We start from the raw sequence: 21,216 nt of genomic DNA on the forward strand, positions 1-21,216 counted from the left end.
GTGTCTCTGGGGTCCATTTGGTTACATGGAGGAGGAGGTGTCTCTGGGGTCCATTTGGTTACATGGAGGTGTCTCTGGGGTCCATTTGGTTACATGGAGGAGGAGGTGTCTCTGGGGTCCATTTGGTTACATGGAGGAGGAGGTGTCTCTGGGGTCCATTTGGTTACATGGAGGAGGAGGTGTCTCTGGGGTCCATTTGGTTACATGGAGGAGGTGTCTCTGGGGTCCATTTGGTTACATGGAGGAGGTGTCTCTGGGGTCCATTTGGTTACATGGAGGAGGTGTCTCTGGGGTCCATTTGGTTACATGGAGGAGGAGGTGTCTCTGGGGTCCATTTGGTTACATGGAGGTGTCTCTGGGATCCATTTGGTTACAGTGTGTCTCTGGGGTCCATTTGGTTACATGGAGGAGGAGGTGTCTCTGGGGTCCATTTGGTTACATGGAGGAGGAGGTGTCTCTGGGGTCCATTTGGTTACATGGAGGAGGAGGTGTCTCTGGGGTCCATTTGGTTACATGGAGGAGGAGGTGTCTCTGGGGTCCATTTGGTTACATGGAGGAGGAGGTGTCTATGGGGTCCATTTGGCTACATGGAGGAGGAGGTGTCTATGGGGTCCATTTGGCTACATGGAGGAGGTGTCTCTGGGGTCCATTTGGTTACATGGAGGAGGAGGTGTCTATGGGGTCCATTTGGCTACATGGAGGAGGAGGTGTCTCTGGGGTCCATATGGTTACAGTGTGTCTCTGGGGTCCATATGGTTACAGTGTGTCTCTGGGGTCCATATGGTTACAGTGTGTCTCTGGAGGTGAGCTGCAGACTGTTGACCTGGAAGCGAGCCTCGTCAGAGATGCCGTACTGCTCCAGAGGATCCTGAGAGGACGACAGGAAAGGAACACGTTTACCAGAGTGGGAAACTTAACCCTTTCAGGGCGGGAACCCCTTTTGGTGTTTTAAACATTATGTTATAATTTAGCTATTGAAAAATAGCAGATCTACAAGCTCGTAGCGCGCCACTCGGTGGCGCGCTACGGGTCCCTGGGTGGAGGGGGGTCCCTGGAACAACACGTTTTCAGATGGGGGAAAAAAGTGTATCGGGACATCCCTAATTACTATGTGGGTGTATAAGTGTGTGCAAGTCTTTTTGATTGATTGATTGAAATATTTATTAACAGTTTGCAGAATTACAGTACATTTCAAGCACAAACTCAATACAAAGACTGTTAACTGTGATTGGACGACACCATAAAGCATTATACTTGTTTACAAGAGGGTCCACCTTGTTCAATTCATCATAACATTTAGAGACGTACAAATAGACACTTCTATTTAGTCAAAGAACAGAACAGGAATTCATCGTAAAGGAGATAAGGAGGATTTTAGAAAAATCAAAGAACGACTGACAGAAACATAGCTTTTTCAGAAAACTGTCATTTTTAAACAGACATTTTTAGAATCTGATCTCAAGTCAAAATGGGGCTCACTAGACTGCATGCTCTTCCTGCCTTCCTTCTGCGTATGGTTCCTGGTTGTTGTTATTAGTTCTGTTTGCTCCTCCACCACCACCCCAGCACCACCGGTGGGCTCTGTTATTAGTTCTGTTTGCTCCACCACCACCACCCCAGCACCACCGGTGGGCTCTGTTATTAGTTCTGTTTGCTCCACCACCACCACCCCAGCACCACCGGTGGGCTCTGTTATTAGTTCTGTTTGCTCCACCACCACCCCAGCACCACCGGTGGGCTCTGTTATTAGTTCTGTTTGCTCCTCCACCACCACCCCAGCACCACCGGTGGGCTCTGTTATTAGTTCTGTTTGCTCCACCACCACCCCAGCACCACCGGTGGGCTCTGTTATTAGTTCTGTTTGCTCCTCCACCACCACCCCAGCACCACCGCTCTGTTATTAGTTCTGTTTGCTCCACCACCACCCCAGCACCACTGCTCTGTTATTAGTTCTGTTTGCTCCACCACCACCACCCCAGCACCACCGCTCTGTTATTAGTTCTGTTTGCTCCACCACCACCACCCCAGCACCACCGCTCTGTTATTAGTTCTGTTTGCTCCACCACCACCACCCCAGCACCACCGCTCTGTTATTAGTTCTATTTGCTCCACCACCACCACCCCAGCACCACCGGTGGGCTCTGTTATTAGTTCTGTTTGCTCCACCACCACCACCCCAGCACCACCGCACTGTTATTAGTTCTGTTTGCTCCACCACCACCCCCCCAGCACCACCGCTCTGTTATTAGTTCTGTTTGCTCCTCCACCACCACCCCAGCACCACCGCTCTGTTATTAGTTCTGTTTGCTCCACCACCACCCCAGCACCACCGCTCTGTTATTAGTTCTGTTTGCTCCACCACCACCACCCCAGCACCACCGCTCTGTTATTAGTTCTGTTTGCTCCACCACCACCACCCCAGCACCACCGCTCTGTTATTAGTTCTGTTTGCTCCACCACCACCACCCCAGCACCACCGCTCTGTTATTAGTTATGTTTGCTCCACCACCACCACCCCAGCACCACCGGTGGGCTCTGTTATTAGTTCTGTTTGCTCCACCACCACCACCCCAGCACCACCGCTCTGTTATTAGTTCTGTTTGCTCCACCACCACCCCCCCAGCACCACCGCTCTGTTATTAGTTCTGTTTGCTCCACCACCACCCCCCCAGCACCACCGCTCTGTTATTAGTTCTGTTTGCTCCACCACCACCACCCCAGCACCACCGCTCTGTTATTAGTTCCGTTTGCTCCACCACCACCACCCCAGCACCACCGGTGGGCTCTGTTATTAGTTCTGTTTGCTCCACCACCACCCCAGCACCACCGCTCTGTTATTAGTTCTGTTTGCTCCACCACCACCCCAGCACCAACAGGGCTCTGTTATTTATGTTCCCCATGGGGGGGGGGGGGGGGGGGGGGGGGGGGGGGGGGTTGTTATTGTATATCTATCTCCCTGCTCCCCATGGGGGGGGGGGGGGGGGGGGGTTGTTATTGTATATCTATCTCCCTGCTCCCCATGGGGGGGGGGGGGGGGGGGGTTGTTATTGTATATCAATCTCCCTGCTCCCCATGGGGGGGGGGGGGGGGGGGGGTTGTTATTGTATATCAATCTCCCTGCTCCCCATGGGGGGGGGGGGGGGGGGTGTTATTGTATATCAATCTCCCTGCTCCCCATGGGGGGGGGGGGGGGGGGGGGGTGTTATTGTATATCAATCTCCCTGCTCCCCATGGGGGGTGGGGGGGGGGTGTTATTGTATATCAATCTCCCTGCTCCCCATGGGGGGTGGGGGGGGGGTTGTTATTGTATATCTATCTCCCTGCTCCCCATGGGGGGTGGGGGGGGGGTTGTTATTGTATATCTATCTCCCTGCTCCCCATGGGGGGGGGGGGGGGGGTGTTATTGTATATCTATCTCCCTGCTCCCCATGGGGGGGGGGGGGGGGGGGGGTGTTATTGTATATCTATCTCCCTGCTCTCAATGTTTAATGATGGTGTTTAATCGTGCCGAGCAGAGAGAAAATGCAGCATATTAATATCATATGCACTCTTGTATTCTCATTCTATAATATAGATGTTGGTAAATCTATTCGTGAGTTGTCTGACTGAAATAGAGCTCACCTTTCCAGTCAGCCTGTAGATCTAATATAAATAGAGCTCACCTTTCCAGTCAGCCTGTGGATCTGTAGATCTAATATAAATAGAGCTCACCTTTCCAGTCAGCCTGTGGATCTGTAGATCTAATATAAATAGAGCTCACCTTTCCAGTCAGCCTGTGGATCTGTAGATCTAATATAAATAGAGCTCACCTTTCCAGTCAGCCTGTGGATCTGTAGATCTAATATAAATAGAGCTCACCTTTCCAGTCAGCCTGTGGATCTGTAGATCTAATATAAATAGAGCTCACCTTTCCAGTCAGCCTGTGGATCTGTAGATCTAATATAAATAGAGCTCACCTTTCCAGTCAGCCTGTGGATCTCGGTACGATAGAAAACAAGGTTTTTCCTCATGAACTCATAACTGGAAGAGAAAAGATGACAGACAGACAGACAGACAGACAGACAGACACAGACAGACAGACAGACAGACAGACAGACAGACAGACAGACAGACAGACAGACAGACAGACAGACAGACAGACAGACAGACAGACAGACATTAGAACCACCTCAGAGAGACAGACAGACAGACAGACAGACAGACAGACAGACAGACAGACAGACAGACAGACAGACAGACAGACAGACAGACAGACAGACAGACAGACAGACAGACAGACAGACAGACAGACAGACAGACAGACAGACATTAGAACCACCTCAGAGAGACAGACAGACAGACAGACAGACAGACAGACAGACAGACAGACAGAGACAGACAGACAGACAGACAGACAGACAGACAGAGACAGACAGACAGACAGACAGACAGACAGACAGACAGACAGACAGACAGACAGACAGACAGACAGACAGACAGACAGACAGACAGACACAGACAGACATTAGAACCACCTCAGAGAGTACTAAAGTACCACAGCATGCTGCAGTGAGACGTGAGTCTATAAAAAGTAGACTAAAATGTTAGGAAGGGACTAGTGGACCAGAGATCCACTAGGAAGGGACTAGTGGACCAGAGATCCACTAGGAAGGGACTAGTGGACCAGAGATCCACTAGGAAGGGACTAGTGGACCAGAGATCCACTAGGAAGGGACTAGTGGACCAGAGATCCACTAGGAAGGGACTAGTGGACCAGAGATCCACTAGGAAGGGACTAGTGGACCAGAGATCCACTAGGAAGGGACTAGTGGACCAGAGATCCACTAGGAAGGGACTAGTGGACCAGAGATCCACTAGGAAGGGACTAGTGGACCAGAGATCCACTAGGAAGGGACTAGTGGACCAGAGATCCAGTATGAGTCATTGTACACTTGGTTGCTGGTCGCCGATCTACAAGCCTGTAGAGCATCAAGGCCCGTCAACATACTGATGATATTGATAATGATATTTAGTCGACTAAAACTAGACTAACACTCAGGTGACTAAAATGTAACTAAAACTAAATGAAAACTATTCAAGACTAATGACTAAAAACTAAAATCAATATTTGCTGCCCCCCCCCCCCACCGACCTGGCTTGGATGATGGAGTCGATCCACTCGCCACACTGCTCCTCGGTGTCACACTCAAACAGGTACTTCCTCTCTGCCTCGTCAAGAAACGCTGCCAAGCAAATCAACAGACAGACAGACAGACAGACAGACAGACAGACAGACAGACAGACATTCATAGAGTTGTCATGTCGTCTAATGCACAGGAATGCATTCCTCCATGTTCATATGCACCCTGCCTGCCTGCCTGCCTGCCTGCCTGCCTGCGTGCCTGCGTGCGTGCCTGCGTGCGTGCGTGCGTGCGTGCGTGCGTGCGTGCGTGCGTGCGTGCGTGCGTGCGTGCGTGCGTGCGTGCGTGCGTGCGTTTAAATATTGACGTAGGTGTGTGCTGTGACTGTATCTGCCTCTACAGACAAGTGTCTCTACAGACAGACAGACAGGTCCACAGTGTCTCTACAGACAGACAGACAGGTCCACAGTGTCTCTACAGACAGACAGACAGGTCCACAGTGTCTCTACAGACAGACAGACAGACAGGTCCACAGTGTCTCTACAGACAGGCAGACAGGTCCACAGTGTCTCTACAGACAGACAGACAGACAGGTCCACAGTGTCTCTACAGACAGACAGACAGGTCCACAGTGTCTCTACAGACAGACAGACAGGTCCACAGTGTCTCTACAGACAGACAGACAGGTCCACAGTGTCTCTACAGACAGACAGACAGACAGGTCCACAGTGTCTCTACAGACAGACAGACAGGTCCACAGTGTCTCTACAGACAGACAGACAGACAGACAGGTCCACAGTGTCTCTACAGACAGACAGGTCCACAGTGTCTCTACAGACAGACAGACAGACAGACAGACAGGTCCACAGTGTCTCTACAGACAGACAGGTCCACAGTGTCTCTACAGACAGACAGACAGACAGGTCCACAGTGTCTCTACAGACAGACAGACAGACAGGTCCACAGTGTCTCTACAGACAGACAGACAGGTCCACAGTGTCTCTACAGACAGACAGACAGACAGGTCCACAGTGTCTCTACAGACAGACAGACAGACAGGTCCACAGTGTCTCTACAGACAGACAGACAGACAGGTCCACAGTGTCTCTACAGACAGACAGGTCCACAGTGTCTCTACAGACAGACAGACAGACAGACAGGTCCACAGTGTCTCTACAGACAGACAGACAGACAGACAGACAGACAGACAGACAGGTCCACAGTGTCTCTACAGACAGACAGACAGGTCCACAGTGTCTCTACAGACAGACAGACAGACAGGTCCACAGTGTCTCTACAGACAGACAGACAGACAGGTCCACAGTGTCTCTACAGACAGACAGACAGACAGACAGACAGACAGGTCCACAGTGTCTCTACAGACAGACAGACAGGTCCACAGTGTCTCTACAGACAGACAGACAGACAGGTCCACAGTGTCTCTACAGACAGACAGACAGACAGGTCCACAGTGTCTCTACAGACAGACAGGTCCACAGTGTCTCTACAGACAGACAGACAGACAGACAGCTATTTTAGCTATTGAAAAATAGCAGATCTACAAGCTCATAGCGCGGCACCGAGTGGCGCGCTATGAGCTATTTAAAAAAAAAAGAAAATGTGGCGTAAATCTTTGAATATATATTCTGTCAGAGCGAACGTTTTTAACTCAAATCTTCTGGGGGGTCCCTGGAACTACATATTTTCAGATGGGGGTCGGCGGCCAAATACATACATATTTCTAGGGGTCCTTGACATGAATATGTTTGAGAACCACTGATATCAGAAAACTGTCAGGATTTAGAAGACATTTGTAGAATCGTCCTCAGAATCGTCGTTTATTATGTTATACTTTAGCTATTGAAAAATAGCAGATCTACAAGCTCATGAGCTTGTAGATCTTGATCATGAGCTTGTAGATCTGCAATTTTTTGAAAAATCATAAAAATGCGGCACAAATCTTTGAATATATATTCTTTCAGAGCGAACGTTTTTTTCGTCAAGTCAGCAGAGATGATGATGATGATGATGATGATGATGATGATGAAGAGTGAGGATGAGGAAGGTGACTCACCGATGGAGAAGGTGTGGCTGTCCTCTCTCTCTACACGACACTGTTCCAGAAGCAACGCTCCTATTGGCTGGAAGTTACATCAACATCACATTAACTAGAGCTCCTATTGGCTGGAAACATCAACATCACATTAACCAGAGCTCCTATTGGCTGGAAGTTACATCAACATTAAATTAACTAGAGCTCCTATTGGCTGGAAGTTACATCAACATCACATTAACCAGAGCTCCTATTGGCTGGAAGAAACATCATCATCACATTAACCAGAGCTCTTATTGGCTGGAAGAAACATCATCATCACATTAACTAGAGCTCCTATTGGCTGGAAACATCAACATCACATTAACCAGAGCTCCTATTGGCTGGAATATGAGCATTCCCCTCTAGACCAGAAAGCACGCTGACTGGGCCAGGCTACCCGCCCCTCTAGACCAGAAAGCACGCTGACTGGGCCAGGCTACCCGCCCCTCTAGACCAGGGGTTCTCAACCCGTGGGTCGCGACCCCTCGGGGGGTCGCCAAATTATTTTAGGGGGTCCCCAAATTATTAAAAAAATATATATATATATTTTTTTTTTTAATTTTTTTTTTCACGATCTTTCAAAAATAGCAGATCTACAAGCTCCTAGCGCGCCACTCGGTGGCGTGCTATGAGCTTGTAGATCTGCTATTTTTCAATAGCTAAATTATAACAATGCTTAAAACACCAAAAGGGGTTCCCGCCCAAAATGGTTTAAGGTTATTGTAGCAGTCAATTTATATTGGGGGTCGGGAGGGGGCGGGGCGGGGGTCCCGAGACATTGCCAAAGCATTTCCGGGGGTCCCCGGCCAAAAACGTTGAGAACCCCTGCTCTAGACCAGAAAGCACGCTGGCTGGGCCAGGCTACCCGCCCCTCTAGACCAGAAAGCACGCTGGCTGGGCCAGGCTACCCGCCCCTCTAGACCAGAAAGCACGCTGGCTGGGCCAGCCTACCCGCCCCTCTAGACCAGAAAGCACACTGGCTGGGCCAGCCTACCCGCCCCTCTAGACCAGAATGCACGCTGGCTGGGCCAGCCTACCCGCCCCTCTAGACCAGAAAGCACACTGGCTGGGCCAGGCTACCCGCCCCTCTAGACCAGAAAGCACACTGGCTGGGCCAGCCTACCCGCCCCTCTAGACCAGAATGCACGCTGGCTGGGCCAGGCTACCCGCCCCTCTAAACTAGAAAGCACACTGGCTGGGCCAGGCTACCCGCCCCTCTAGACCAGAATGCACGCTGGCTGCAGGGCCAGGCTACAACAGCTACATAAAGGTTGAGCTGTAGGCCTACTCACTCAACTTCAGCTAGCTACACAAAGATACAAATATGTCGCTGCGCAGCTTTGTAATCTTTTGTATCTGCCGCGTGTGTGAACACGGCCTGGAAGAAGACACCCCCCCCCCCCCCCCCCCCCATCCCCCCCGTCCCTGTGGGATTTACACTAAGACAGACTCTCTGTCAAGACTTAACACCGTATAAATGAGTCTTCAAACAGACAGACAGGCAGACAGACAGACAGACAGACAGACAGACAGACAGACAGACACTCTTACCTCTTCCTCATCGGTGCGGAAGTAGAACAGGAAGTTGACCACCAGTTTCACCAGCCTCTTCTTGACCACTGTGAGCAACATGAGACACACAGGGATAGTATAGTATAGTATAGTATAGTATAGTATAGTATAGTATAGTATAGTATAGTATAGTATAGTATAGATAGTATAGTATAGTATAGTATAGTATAGTATACATACTATACTATACTATACTATATAGTATGGTATTGTTTTTTTTCAGTGACGGAAACTAAATGAAGCTACGACGACTAAAACTAAGACTAAATATACTGACAATTTGGTCAACAAATATAAACTAGACTACAACGTTAGGAAGGGACTAGTGGAGAAGAGATCCAGTATAAGTAAAAGACAAGTCATTTATTTGACACTTGGTTGCATGCTGAAAATAGCCGATCTACAAGCGTCACAGCGCAACACGTTGTGAGCTTGTAGATCGGCTATTTTCAGCAAGTGTAAAATCAGCCATTACGACGGCATCGAGGCCTGCAAAAATAGATTAGAAAAAAACCGTAGATGTAGTCGACTAAAACCGCATGACATTTAGTCGACACTAAAGCATTTCAGGTGACTAAAATATGACAAAAACTAAATTAAACTCTATTCAAAAGACTATATGACTAAAACTGAAATCTAAATGTGCTGGTTAGGAGGACTGGTTAGGAGGACGACTAGGAGGACTGGTTAGGAGGACTGGTTAGGAGGACTGGTTAGGAGGACGACTAGGAGGACTGGTTAGGAGGACTGGTTAGGAGGACTGGTTAGGACGACTAGTTAGGAGGACTGGTTAGGAGGACTGGTTAGGAGGACGACTAGGAGGACTGGTTAGGAGGACTGGTTAGGAGGACGACTGTGACAATGTGCTGGTTAGGAGGACGACTGTGACAATGTGCTGGTTAGGAGGACGACTAGGAGGACGACTAGGAGGACGACTAGGATGACTGTTTAGGAGGACGACTAGGAGGACTGGTTAGGAGGACGACTAGGAGGACTGGTTAGGAGGACTGTGATGCTGGTTAGGAGGACGACTGTGACAATGTGCTGGTTAGGAGGACGACTAGGAGGACGACTAGGAGGACGACTAGGAGGACGACTAGGATGACGACTAGGAGGACTGGTTAGGAGGACTGTGATGCTGGTTAGGAGGACGACTGTGACAATGTGCTGGTTAAGAGGACGACTAGGAGGACGACTAGGAGGACTGGTTAGGAGGACGACTAGGAGGACTGGTTAGGAGGACTGTGATGCTGGTTAGGAGGACGACTGTGACAATCATGATAACAAGGTGGACAAACTGCTGGTGCTACTTCTGGACGATTCATCGAAATAAGATCACGACCTCTAGATTCAGACAACATTATGTAATCTATAGATTACATAATGTAATCTATAGATTACATAATGTAATCTATAGATTCAGACAACATTATGTAATCTATAGATTACATAATGTAATCTATAGATTACATAATGTAATCTATAGATTCAGACAACATTATGTAATCTATAGATTACCTATAGATGACCTATAGATTCAGACAACATTATGTAATCTATAGATGACCTATATATGACCTATAGATGACCTATAGATGACCTATACATTCAGACAACATTATGTAATCTATAGATGACCTATAGATTCAGACAACATTATGTAATCTATAGATGACCTATAGATGACCTATAGATTCAGACAACATTATGTAATCTATAGATTACCTATAGATGACCTATAGATGACCTATAGATTCAGACAACATTATGTAATCTCACTTCTAACTGTGATCCTATAGATTCAGACAACATTGTGTAATCTATAGATTACCTATAGATGACCTATAGATGACCTATAGATTCAGACAACATTATGTAATCTATAGATAACCTATAGATAACCTACAGAATTCAGACAACATTATGTAATCTATAGATGACCTATAGATGACCTATAGATTCAGACAACATTATGTAGTCTCACTAGATTCAGACAACATTATGTAATCTCACTTCTAACGATGATCCTATAGATTCAGACAACATTATGTAATATATAGATAACCTATAGATGACCTATAGATTCAGACAACATTATGTAATCTATAGATGACCTATAGATGACCTATAGATGACCTATAGATTCAGACAACATTATGTAATCTATAGATAACCTATAGATTCAGACAACATTATGTAGTCTCACTAGATTCAGACAACATTATGTAATCTCACTTCTAACTGTGATCCTATAGATTCAGACAACATTATGTAATCTCACTTCTAACTGTGATCCTATAGATTCAGACAACATTATGTAATCTCACTTCTAACTGTGATCCAGAGTATAGTTGTCTGTCCAGTTCATCTTAGTTAGAGAGACTTTACGAGAGGTTTAAAGGTATATTCAGTGATTTCACTTAATTCAAATATCACTTATTTTTTCTTATTTTTTGGATAATCCTCCCTACTATAAAGTGCGCTGACCATATAAGGAGTTCCTCCCTGTCCCCAGTTAACCCCTGGGGTCAAAAAAACCCTAGTTTCGGTTTGGGCTTTGGGTGGCAAAGCCTTCATCCAATCAGGATGAGAGGGGCCTTCCTCCAATCATGATCGAGTGGGGCGGGCCTTGGTGCACGTGCTGTTGGTCTGTTGTACTTCCCCCACTGTAGAGCGTGTGCATGTGCACATCTTGTTACCGGGTGGACCGGGTTTTTTTCCCAAATCACTGAATGCTCCTTTAAGTCTTTAGAGTGGGCACCTCCATGTAAAATTAACTATTTTGTCCAAAATGTTAAAATGGAATGTTTGAAAAAAAAAAAAAAAGTAATGTAAGGTATGCAGTATGTGAACATGAAATGAAATGATTACTATATTTACCCAGGGTATCTGGGCTAATGAAATGATGACTATATTTACCCAGGGTATCTGGGCTAATGAAATGATGACTATATTTACCCAGGGTATCTGGGCTAATGAAATGATTACTATATTTACCCAGGGTATCTGGGCTAAACTCAATAACTTGTTTCCAGCCAGGCCCTGCTCATAGAACATTTCATCGTAGTGGTTCAATGCCTTGTTCAAGGGCACTTCAGCGGTGGTAATTTGAACGTGTCGGACCGCTGATTCGAACTGGCGACCTTCCGGTATCAAGACCACTCCGCAATCCGTTCGGCCACCGCAGCCACATACATCATGTTATTATAGTAATGTAAGGTGCAGTATGTGAACACGGTACATCATATTATAGTAATGTAAGGTGCAGTATGTGAACACGGTACATCATATTATAGTAATGTAAGGTGCAGTATGTGAACATGCCACGGTACATCATGTTATTATAGTAATGTAAGGTGCAGTATGTGAACACGGTACATCATGTTATTATAGTAATGTAAGGTGCAGTATGTGAACATGTCACGGTACATCATGTTATTATAGTAATGTAAGGTGCAGTATGTGAACACGGTACATCATGTTATTATAGTAATGTAAGGTATGCAGTATGTGAACACGGTACATCATGTTATTATAGTAATGTAAGGTGCAGTATGTGAACACGGTACATCATGTTATTATAGTAATGTAAGGTGCAGTATGTGAACACGGTACATCATGTTATTATAGTAATGTAAGGTATGCAGTATGTGAACACGGTACATCATGTTATTATAGTAATGTAAGGTGCAGTATGTGAACACGGTACATCATGTTATTATAGTAATGTAAGGTATGCAGTATGTGAACATGTCACGGTACATCATGTTATTATAGTAATGTAAGGTGCAGTATGTGAACACGGTACATCATGTTATTATAGTAATGTAAGGTGCAGTATGTGAACATGTCACGGTACATCATGTTATTATAGTAATGTAAGGTGCAGTATGTGAACACGGTACATCATGTTATTATAGTAATGTAAGGTATGCAGTATGTGAACATGTCACGGTACATCATGTTATTATAGTAATGTAAGGTGCAGTATGTGAACACGGTACATCATGTTATTATAGTAATGTAAGGTGCAGTATGTGAACACGGTACATCATGTTATTATAGTAATGTAAGGTATGCAGTATGTGAACACGGTACATCATGTTATTATAGTAATGTAAGGTGCAGTATGTGAACACGGTACATCATGTTATTATAGTAATGTAAGGTGCAGTATGTGAACACGGTACATCATGTTATTATAGTAATGTAAGGTGCAGTATGTGAACACGGTACATCATGTTATTATAGTAATGTAAGGTGCAGTATGTGAACACGGTACATCATGTTATTATAGTAATGTAAGGTGCAGTATGTGAACACGGTACATCATGTTATTATAGTAATGTAAGGTGCAGTATGTGAACACGGTACATCATGTTATTATAGTAATGTAAGGTATGCAGTATGTGAACATGTCACGGTACATCATGTTATTATAGTAATGTAAGGTGCAGTATGTGAACACGGTACATCATATTATAGTAATGTAAGGTGCAGTATGTGAACACGGTACATCATGTTATTATAGTAATGTAAGGTGCAGTATGTGAACACGGTACATCATGTTATTATAGTAATGTAAGGTGCAGTATGTGAACACGGTACATCATGTTATTATAGTAATGTAAGGTGCAGTATGTGAACACGGTACATCATGTTATTATAGTAATGTAAGGTATGCAGTATGTGAACACGGTACATCATGTTATTATAGTAATGTAAGGTGCAGTATGTGAACACGGTACATCATGTTATTATAGTAATGTAAGGTGCAGTATGTGAACACGGTACATCATGTTATTATAGTAATGTAAGGTATGCAGTATGTGAACATGTCACGGTACATCATGTTATTATAGTAATGTAAGGTGCAGTATGTGAACACGGTACATCATGTTATTATAGTAATGTAAGGTATGCAGTATGTGAACATGTCACGGTACATCATGTTATTATAGTAATGTAAGGTGCAGTATGTGAACACGGTACATCATGTTATTATAGTAATGTAAGGTATGCAGTATGTGAACATGTCACGGTACATCATGTTATTATAGTAATGTAAGGTGCAGTATGTGAACACGGTACATCATATTATAGTAATGTAAGGTGCAGTATGTGAACACGGTACATCATATTATAGTAATGTAAGGTATGCAGTATGTGAACACGGTACATCATGTTATTATAGTAATGTAAGGTGCAGTATGTGAACATGTCACGGTACATCATGTTATTATAGTAATGTAAGGTGCAGTATGTGAACACGGTACATCATGTTATTATAGTAATGTAAGGTGCAGTATGTGAACATGTCACGGTACATCATGTTATTATAGTAATGTAAGGTGCAGTATGTGAACATGTCACGGTACATCATGTTATTATAGTAATGTAAGGTATGCAGTATGTGAACACGGTACATCATGTTATTATAGTAATGTAAGGTGCAGTATGTGAACATGTCACGGTACATCATGTTATTATAGTAATGTAAGGTGCAGTATGTGAACACGGTACATCATGTTATTATAGTAATGTAAGGTGCAGTATGTGAACACGGTACATCATGTTATTATAGTAATGTAAGGTGCAGTATGTGAACACGGTACATCATGTTATTATAGTAATGTAAGGTGCAGTATGTGAACACGGTACATCATGTTATTATAGTAATGTAAGGTGCAGTATGTGAACACGGTACATCATGTTATTATAGTAATGTAAGGTGCAGTATGTGAACACGGTACATCATGTTATTATAGTAATGTAAGGTGCAGTATGTGAACACGGTACATCATGTTATTATAGTAATGTAAGGTGCAGTATGTGAACACGGTACATCATGTTATTATAGTAATGTAAGGTGCAGTATGTGAACACGGTACATCATGTTATTATAGTAATGTAAGGTGCAGTATGTGAACACGGTACATCATGTTATTATAGTAATGTAAGGTGCAGTATGTGAACACGGTACATCATGTTATTATAGTAATGTAAGGTGCAGTATGTGAACACGGTACATCATGTTATTATAGTAATGTAAGGTGCAGTATGTGAACATGTCACGGTACATCATGTTATTATAGTAATGTAAGGTGCAGTATGTGAACATGTCACGGTACATCATGTTATTATAGTAATGTAAGGTATGCAGTATGTGAACACGGTACATCATGTTATTATAGTAATGTAAGGTGCAGTATGTGAACACGGTACATCATGTTATTATAGTAATGTAAGGTGCAGTATGTGAACATGTCACGGTACATCATGTTATTATAGTAATGTAAGGTGCAGTATGTGAACACGGTACATCATGTTATTATAGTAATGTAAGGTGCAGTATGTGAACACGGTACATCATGTTATTATAGTAATGTAAGGTATGCAGTATGTGAACACGGTACATCATGTTATTATAGTAATGTAAGGTGCAGTATGTGAACACGGTACATCATGTTATTATAGTAATGTAAGGTATGCAGTATGTGAACATGTCACGGTACATCATGTTATTATAGTAATGTAAGGTGCAGTATGTGAACACGGTACATCATATTATAGTAATGTAAGGTGCAGTATGTGAACATGTCACGGTACATCATGTTATTATAGTAATGTAAGGTGCAGTATGTGAACACGGTACATCATGTTATTATAGTAATGTAAGGTGCAGTATGTGAACACGGTACATCATGTTATTATAGTAATGTAAGGTGCAGTATGTGAACACGGTACATCATGTTATTATAGTAATGTAAGGTGCAGTATGTGAACACGGTACATCATGTTATTATAGTAATGTAAGGTGCAGTATGTGAACACGGTACATCATGTTATTATAGTAATGTAAGGTGCAGTATGTGAACACGGTACATCATGTTATTATAGTAATGTAAGGTGCAGTATGTGAACACGGTACATCATGTTATTATAGTAATGTAAGGTGCAGTATGTGAACACGGTACATCATGTTATTATAGTAATGTAAGGTGCAGTATGTGAACACGGTACATCATGTTATTATAGTAATGTAAGGTGCAGTATGTGAACACGGTACATCATGTTATTATAGTAATGTAAGGTGCAGTATGTGAACATGTCACGGTACATCATGTTATTATAGTAATGTAAGGTGCAGTATGTGAACACGGTACATCATATTATAGTAATGTAAGGTGCAGTATGTGAACATGTCACGGTACATCATGTTATTATAGTAATGTAAGGTGCAGTATGTGAACACGGTACATCATGTTATTATAGTAATGTAAGGTGCAGTATGTGAACACGGTACATCATGTTATTATAGTAATGTAAGGTGCAGTATGTGAACACGGTACATCATGTTATTATAGTAATGTAAGGTGCAGTATGTGAACACGGTACATCATGTTATTATAGTAATGTAAGGTGCAGTATGTGAACACGGTACATCATGTTATTATAGTAATGTAAGGTGCAGTATGTGAACACGGTACATCATGTTATTATAGTAATGTAAGGTGCAGTATGTGAACACGGTACATCATGTTATTATAGTAATGTAAGGTGCAGTATGTGAACACGGTACATCATGTTATTATAGTAATGTAAGGTGCAGTATGTGAACACGGTACATCATGTTATTATAGTAATGTAAGGTGCAGTATGTGAACACGGTACATCATGTTATTATAGTAATGTAAGGTGCAGTATGTGAACATGTCACGGTACATCATGTTATTATAGTAATGTAAGGTGCAGTATGTGAACACGGTACATCATGTTATTATAGTAATGTAAGGTGCAGTATGTGAACACGGTACATCATGTTATTATAGTAATGTAAGGTATGCAGTATGTGAACACGGTACATCATGTTATTATAGTAATGTAAGGTGCAGTATGTGAACACGGTACATCATGTTATTATAGTAATGTAAGGTATGCAGTATGTGAACATGTCACGGTACATCATGTTATTATAGTAATGTAAGGTGCAGTATGTGAACACGGTACATCATATTATAGTAATGTAAGGTGCAGTATGTGAACATGTCACGGTACATCATGTTATTATAGTAATGTAAGGTGCAGTATGTGAACACGGTACATCATGTTATTATAGTAATGTAAGGTGCAGTATGTGAACACGGTACATCATGTTATTATAGTAATGTAAGGTGCAGTATGTGAACACGGTACATCATGTTATTATAGTAATGTAAGGTGCAGTATGTGAACACGGTACATCATGTTATTATAGTAATGTAAGGTGCAGTATGTGAACACGGTACATCATGTTATTATAGTAATGTAAGGTGCAGTATGTGAACACGGTACATCATGTTATTATAGTAATGTAAGGTGCAGTATGTGAACACGGTACATCATGTTATTATAGTAATGTAAGGTGCAGTATGTGAACACGGTACATCATGTTATTATAGTAATGTAAGGTGCAGTATGTGAACACGGTACATCATGTTATTATAGTAATGTAAGGTGCAGTATGTGAACATGTCACGGTACATCATGTTATTATAGTAATGTAAGGTATGCAGTATGTGAACATGTCACGGTACATCATGTTATTATAGTAATGTAAGGTGCAGTATGTGAACACGGTACATCATGTTATTATAGTAATGTAAGGTGCAGTATGTGAACACGGTACATCATGTTATTATAGTAATGTAAGGTATGCAGTATGTGAACACGGTACATCATGTTATTATAGTAATGTAAGGTGCAGTATGTGAACACGGTACATCATGTTATTATAGTAATGTAAGGTATGCAGTATGTGAACACGGTACATCATGTTATTATAGTAATGTAAGGTATGCAGTATGTGAACATGTCACGGTACATCATGTTATTATAGTAATGTAAGGTGCAGTATGTGAACACGGTACATCATGTTATTATAGTAATGTAAGGTGCAGTATGTGAACACGGTACATCATGTTATTATAGTAATGTAAGGTATGCAGTATGTGAACACGGTACATCATGTTATTATAGTAATGTAAGGTATGCAGTATGTGAACATGTCACGGTACATCATGTTATTATAGTAATGTAAGGTGCAGTATGTGAACACGGTACATCATGTTATTATAGTAATGTAAGGTGCAGTATGTGAACACGGTACATCATGTTATTATAGTAATGTAAGGTGCAGTATGTGAACACGGTACATCATGTTATTATAGTAATGTAAGGTGCAGTATGTGAACACGGTACATCATGTTATTATAGTAATGTAAGGTGCAGTATGTGAACACGGTACATCATTTTATTCCACAAAATGACTGCATACACGTTCTGTAGCAATATACAACTATTACACCACAATACTAATGGCCAAATGTTCACTCACGTCCACATCAAGTATACTTTAGTTTACATTACTTAAGAATATTTGATTTCTTAACATTTTGGACCAAAATAGCCAATTTGTGCATCGAGGTTTCCACTCTTTCCAGTTAAACCAACATAACCAACTGTTTTCTGAGTATGTGAGTAAAAATAATCAAGTTGAAAAAACAACGCTTGTTTATCGATTTGTAACTCTGAGAGCGTACCAAAGGGAACCAAATGGACCCTCTCCAGAGCGTACCAAAGGGAACCAAATGGACCCTCTCCAGAGCGTACCAAAGGGGCCCAAATGGACCCTCTCCAGAGCGTACCAAATGGAACCAAATGGACCCTCTCCAGAGCGTACCAAAGGGGACCAAATGGACCCTCTCCAGAGCGTACCAAAGGGAACCAAATGGAGGTGGAAGTACAACTTACTACTTTATAAGAAGTTAAACAATCCTAAGTGTATAATATAATAAAATCACACCATGTGTGAAGTGAGGGGCGCTAATATATTAAAGTCTAACTCATGTTGATTAGGTGATGTAAAGAGACAATATGACGTAATGAGGGACAATATGACGTACATGTTCCCCCAATGCGTTTACTAAACAAACATTGAACTGAAAACAAACATTAAACTGTATATAGGACAATGGTGGAAGTACACGTTTATAAGAAGTTAAAACATCCTAAGTGTATATTACAGAGATTAAAATAGGGAGCCATTTTGTATCCCAAAACCCAGTTCATAGTTAAGGGACGCAATAAAACAACGACCTCCGCATCCACGGGATGCACTACTGTACTCAGCATGTACAGTAAAAAATAATACACACACTAGCTTTAGTTATAATAATCATTTCTTCTTCTGTTTTCTACATGAATAATATAACCACATTATAACCATATAAAATGAAATGGGAGTTAAATGCTGCAATTTGTAAAAATGACAAAATATGACTCCTAACGTGGTTGAAGTGGGACTTATAAAGTGTCCCTGGGACTCATTTCTAAAAGACCATCCCTGCATCCTGGGACTCATTTCTAAAAAGATCATCCCTGCATCCTGGGACTCATTTCTAAAAAGATCATCCCTGCATCCTGGGACTCATTTCTAAAAGACCATCCCTGCATCCTGGGACTCATTTCTAAAGGACCATCCCTGCATCCTGGGACTCATTTCTAAAAGACCATCCCTGGGACTCATTTCTAAAAGACCATCCCTGCATCCTGGGACTCATTTCTAAAAGACCATCCCTGGGACTCATTTCTAAAAGACCATCCCTGCATCCTGGGACTCATTTCTAAAAGACCATCCCTGCATCCTGGGACTCATTTCTAAAAGACCATCCCTGGGACTCATTTCTAAAAGACCATCCCTGCATCCTGGGACTCATTTCTAAAAGACCATCCCTGCATCCTGGGACTAATTTCTAAAAGACCATCCCTGCATCCTGGGACTAATTTCTAAAAGACCATCCCTGCATCCTGGGACTCATTTCTTAAAGACCATCCCTGCATCCTGGGACTCATTTCTAAAAGACCATCCCTGCATCCTGGGACTCATTTCTAAAAGACTATCCCTGCATCCTGGGACTCATTTCTAAAAAGATCATCCCTGCATCCTGGGACTCATTTCTAAAAGACCATCCCTGCATCCTGGGACTCATTTCTAAAAGACCATCCCCTTATCCTGGGACTCATTTCTAAAGGACCATCCCTGCATCCTGGGACTCATTTCTAAAAGTCCATCCCTGTATCCTGGGACTCATTTCTAAAAGACCATCCCTGTATCCTGGGACTCATTTCTAAAAGACCATCCCTGCATCCTGGGACTCATTTCTTAAAGACCATCCCTGCATCCTGGGACTCATTTCTAAAAGACCATCCCTGGGACTCATTTCTAAAAGACCATCCCTGTATCCTGGGACTCATTTCTAAAAGACCATCCCTGCATCCTGGGACTCATTTCTAAAAGACCATCCCTGTATCCTGGGACTCATTTCTAAAAGACCATCCCTGCATCCTGGGACTCATTTCTAAAAGACCATCCCTGCATCCTGGGACTCATTTCTAAAAGACCATCCCTGTATCCTGGGACTCATTTCTAAAAGACCATCCCTGCATCCTGGGACTCATTACATTGAAAACCTATTTACATCACTGCTATTATAATATAAAGGATGTAAGAATGGCGTAAGTACAGGTTTATAAGACATTATAACATCCTAAGTGTATATTATATTATATTGGATGTAAGAAGGGTTTACCATCTCCTCTCTTGGGTCCTCTCATACCCAGCTCTGCTGCTCTCTCTGAGGGCTGTCTGCTCAGATGGACCAGCTCCTTCTCGTTGAACCTCATCTCCTCTTCCTCCTCGTCCTCCTCTTCCTCGATGAGGAGGATGTTGATGATGGACTGGTTGGTTAACTGACTGACTGACAGACCTACTGACTTACTGACTGGCTGACTTACTGACTGACAGACCTACTGACTTACTGACTGACAGACCTACTGACTTACTGACTGGCTGACTGACTGACAGACCTACTGACTTACTGACTGACAGACCTACTGACTGACTGACCTACTGACTGACTGACTGGCTGACGCAGTAACTGACGAAAACACACCTTTCCTCCCTTCCTTCCTTCCTACCTAAGCTAGCAGCCTACCTGCACCATCTGGGCAGCAGCACCAGTACAGAACAACCCATGATGATCCCAGAACGGTCAAAGTGTGGTTCTGTAGGTGATCAGCAGCAGAACCAGAACCAGATGGATGGGTCGGGTTGGATCATGTGAAGAACACGGAGGTTGTAGACAGTATTAAAGTACAACAGGACTCTCCCCTGTGGCTGAAACAGACACTCCTTTCCTTTTCACAAGCACAGGCAGCTCCGGTTTCTATAAGGGTTGTTGCCATGTTTTCGAAAAGAAATAAGCAAACCATGTCTAGGAAAAACAAACCCAGAAGAAGCTTTTTGATTGATTGATTGAAGTATGTATTAACAGTTTGCAGAATTACAGTACAATTCAAGCACAACTCAATACAAAGACTGTTAACTGT

General features: G+C 43.1%; 1 protein-coding gene across 1 annotated transcript; it reads right to left on the bottom strand.

The window, feature by feature from the left end:
• Positions 1–784: 784 nt before the first annotated feature.
• On the bottom strand, positions 785–20,535 carry plekhj1 (pleckstrin homology domain containing, family J member 1; the record flags this gene model as incomplete). Its single annotated transcript, XM_079530768.1, has 6 exons — positions 20,418–20,535; positions 8,767–8,834; positions 7,195–7,261; positions 5,132–5,222; positions 3,957–4,020; positions 785–868 (listed from the first exon to the last, which is right to left on the bottom strand). The coding sequence occupies exons 1-6, from the start codon at positions 20,509–20,511 to the stop codon at positions 785–787; spliced, it is 468 nt and encodes a 155-aa protein (XP_079386894.1). The 5' UTR covers positions 20,512–20,535.
• Between the last annotated feature and the right edge of the window lie 681 nt (positions 20,536–21,216).

Source organism: Electrona antarctica (assembly GCF_951216825.1).
Source record: "Electrona antarctica genome assembly, contig: scaffold_565, whole genome shotgun sequence".
Lineage (NCBI taxonomy): Eukaryota > Metazoa > Chordata > Actinopteri > Myctophiformes > Myctophidae > Electrona > Electrona antarctica.